The sequence below is a fragment of the Hibiscus syriacus genome, unplaced genomic scaffold (assembly GCF_006381635.1).
Source record: "Hibiscus syriacus cultivar Baekdansim isolate YM2019G1 unplaced genomic scaffold, ASM638163v2 tig00008013_pilon, whole genome shotgun sequence".
Taxonomy (NCBI): domain Eukaryota; kingdom Viridiplantae; phylum Streptophyta; class Magnoliopsida; order Malvales; family Malvaceae; genus Hibiscus; species Hibiscus syriacus.
Genome location: NW_024062150.1, coordinates 1,750,769 through 1,754,697, shown reverse-complemented (window position 1 = coordinate 1,754,697; position 3,929 = coordinate 1,750,769). Strand labels below are relative to the sequence as shown.

At 33.9% G+C, this 3,929-nt stretch overlaps 1 protein-coding gene across 1 annotated transcript; it reads left to right on the top strand.

Moving 5' to 3' along the window:
• Positions 1-684: 684 nt before the first annotated feature.
• LOC120201903 (50S ribosomal protein L28, chloroplastic-like) lies at positions 685-2,567 on the top strand. The gene is made up of 2 exons (XM_039202425.1): positions 685-896; positions 2,233-2,567. Exons 1-2 carry the CDS (start codon positions 704-706, stop codon positions 2,463-2,465), a joined length of 426 nt encoding a protein of 141 aa, XP_039058356.1. The 5' UTR covers positions 685-703; the 3' UTR covers positions 2,466-2,567.
• Positions 2,568-3,929: the final 1,362 nt, after the last annotated feature.

Sequence of the window (3,929 nt, the reverse complement as noted above, 5' to 3'; positions counted from 1 at the left end):
GAACCGACCATGTTGGTTGACAATCCATGATATCTTTGATTACATTGCAGATTATTTTGCTAGACATGCAATCAATGAATTTGGCGACCCTAACTTATTCTAATGATTTTTTTAAAAGAAATGGGAAGCTGAGAAATAAGTTCAGTTGGTAAATATTGAATTTTATTAATCGGATAAAAGTACATAAATGATCTCTTGATTATTGACTATTTTAATTGTTAAAAGTTATAAAATACTCACTCGATTATTCATATGTTTTGAACTTGTTCTTTTCCATTAAAAAATTAACAATCGTCTAAGTTGGACGGTAACATATTAATTGAGATATAATAACCGTTTGAGATTTTAGGATAATATTTTATTATATCCCAGTCAGTAAATTAACGTTCAATTCAGATTACGATCAATTTAACAAAAAATTACAAGTTTGGAACATATGAATAGTCGGGTGACTATTATATAACTTTTAATAGTCAAAGGACTCAACAAAGCAACACTCTATAAATAGGAATTATTTTATAACTTTTGATAATCAGGAGACCTAATAAAATAACTTCCTACAGTTAAAGGACTATTTGTGTACTTTACGCTTATTAATTTTGTACTTCAAAGTTTCATAATCCTACCCTTTTCGTTCAATCCACAAATCATCCTTCCTTTTTCTCCTTCGGGCAGATAAGCTGATAAACCAGAGAAAAAAACAATGGCAACATTGGCCACTTTCGGAAGTAGTTCAGCTCCTAGGTTTAGCAAACCAGAGGCTCTAAAGGCAAGTCCATCTCTACAATTTCTGGGTTCTCTTTCTTCCCAACTCTCCGGCATCAAAATCTCCTACAATCTTCCTCCTCTAAAGCCCGTATCCTCTCCTTTCTCTCCAGCTCTCCAGCCTGTTGCTCGTAAATCCTTCTTCTCTTTTCTCTTTTTCTAATTATTTTTTCTATTTACCTTTCGGATTCTATAATTAAATATCTGGGTTGGCTTCAGTTTTGCTTCTTTCTCTTTCTCTGTTTCAGTTATGTAGTATTTCATTGTGGTATTGAAATGCAAAGTTTTGTTATGTGAATAGGTGTTTTTAGAAGAGTTTTAGTGAGAATTTCTGATAATATATGTGGGTTCGTTTACTTGAATGTAAAGGTTAAGTGAAAATGTGAAGTTGATTAGTTTTAAGTTTGCATCTTGGAGAAATATATGGAAAAACATAAGTCCCAAGCTGGCATCTTTGAATTGTTTGCATTTATCTAATTCTAAGCATTAGATAAGATTATAATTTATGGAAGTGAAATTAGAGGTGATTTAATTGACATACAGTCGTTTATCACATTTGTTCATGGTAACAAATTAGTTTGGTCGGTTGGTGATTTACCCTTTTTTATTTAGGCGGAGAGCCGCAATAGAGAATCAGCCGTTGGTCGGTGATCTTCTGTTATATGATGGGGAAGATAACGTGAGAAAGAAGATGATCTGTTTAGATAGGAAACTCGAGAGAAAAAGAAGTCCCTCCCTAATTGGTTCTGTTAGACTTAGGGTAATGATGACGATTCGTAGGTTGATCAGCTAGACGGATCTGAGTCCTACTAGATCACGTGGACCTGTTAGAGGCCTTGTCTATTAAGGGGCGAGTGTTCGGTTGAGTCGTAAAAAAAGTTGAGATATTTGAGTTAACGAGTTCTATTTCGAGTTAAAAGTATATACATTAATCTTCATAATTTTTTTCATATGTGATATATCACACAGAGTTTAGGGACTCGACTCAAACTTGAAAATCAATCTATTAATTGCAAAAAAGTTCGAGTTATTTGAGTTACAATTCGAGTTCTATTTTATTACTCTCAAATTTGAATTTTTTTCGAGTCAAGTCGAGTTTTTTTGAGTTGAGTTGAAAATATCGGTTTGTCGAGTCGAGTTTTGCTCACTCCTATTATCTGTACACTGTGTTTGATTAAGAGACTAATGACCGAAAGATATAGATTCTTTGAAACTGTAGCGAGCGGAGCTATCTATCCGGGATGACTGGAGGGGCGGAGAGTTGGTTGTTTCCGGAGATATCTTCCGAATATAATAACATTCATGTTTGAGCCTGGCTAAAACTAGTTATAGGGATTCTGCCTTGAAAGAATGGAATGAACATACTCTCATCCTCAAACATTTGTTCATTTAAATCAGAGCCATTTAATTGTTTGAAATACAATGAATAGTTAGAGTGATTCATATGTTCGATCCATCATTTTACAGGCAGAATATGCCCTTTTACCGGAAAGAAGGCGAACAAAGCTAACCATGTTTCTTTCTCGAACCACAAGACGAAGAGATTGCAGTTTGTGAACCTCCAATACAAGAAGGTGTGGTGGGAAGCTGGTAAACGCTATGTGAAACTGCGTTTGTCAACCAAGGCGTTGAAGACCATAGAGAAGAATGGACTGGATGCTGTTGCTAAGAAGGCCGGAATAGATCTTCGCAAGGAATGATAAGGTACTTAGTTTCTAGGTTCCGTTCGTAGTTCGAAAACTATATTCCGAGAAAACGAGATTGTTGGTAAACCTTTCCCTAATTCCAATTGTTTTCCTCTTGTTCTGGTTTAAGATGGTTGAAATTTCAGTTGCAAAAATCTGTCCTTTGATGCATGATTACAAAGTGCAACTGCATTGCACATAACTGAGAAGTGTCATCTACTTTGGGAGGGTGCACGTAAAAAATGCAATGGAGGGGAAACTTTTTCTTTCTGTTCCTTTCCAAATAATCACGAGCTTTAAACGAGTTATTCGTGTCATACTCATGTTCGTGTTCACGTTCCAAGTTTTAACACAAATAATCGGTGATTCAGTTATTTGTGTTGTCGAAATTCATCGAGTGAGAAGTATTTCCTCGAGTTGATCCAGTAAAAACTGAGACTTGTAGAGGAACACACCATATAACCTACAACTTCCAGAATTAAGCCGGTCCAACATTTTCATTCACACCATGTTGACCCCAGAAACAATTGCAAACTTTGGAGAATCAACCATCAAATTTGTTTTTGGTTCGTTTGACTTGTACCCATTTTCAGGATGGTCATGATGTACAGGGATGAGAGCTAGGATCAAGGGTTAAGTTGTCTAATATTAGAAGCAATAGGGACCTAATAAATATTTTAATCTAAAATGGGAAACCAGTGCCTTGATTGATACTAAACGGATAGGTCCTTTAGGCTAAAAATGTTTTGGGGCCAGACCCTTTCCGAAGTCTATGTAGTTTCGTGCCCTTGGATACACGTCACTAATCCTAATCAAATGTCTCATGGCTTAGCCAAGTTGTAAAGGATATCAAACTTAAGGATGTCTAGAATTGATCTCTACTATCAATCAACTTAAATTAATCTATCAGTGAATTGTACACAAGTGGTTCTAACAATAGGGTGAATTATGTATTTAGTCACCTAATTATTGTTTTAGTTCTGTTTTGGTCACCTAAATATTTTTTTAAAAAATCATCACTGACATTATATTTTGATCACCCGTTGTTAAAAAAATTAATGGTGATGTTAACATGTCACCATAAGATAATATCATATCATCACTGAAAAAATAAAAAAAATTTCACGTTATCAATGATGATTTTAATGGTCACAAAAATCAAATCAAAATGTATCGTTAATGGTGATTTTGACAAAAAAAAATAGTCAGATGAAGAAAAAAGAGCTAAAATAATATTTAAGTGACTAAATACGTAATCACCCAATGAATAATAATAAACCAGGAATATTTTGGGCTCATGTAAATACCATTAGGCTAGTTAATGGAGAGAGCTTAAGAAGTGGGCTCAAAGTTTAACTTTTGAATAGTAAACTTAATTTTTTTTTTGTTGTTGTTAAATTTTAGTCATAAAAAATCATCATGTTTTAATTATTTATGACAATCCAAATTATACTATTTCTTATTAAATTTATAAAATAA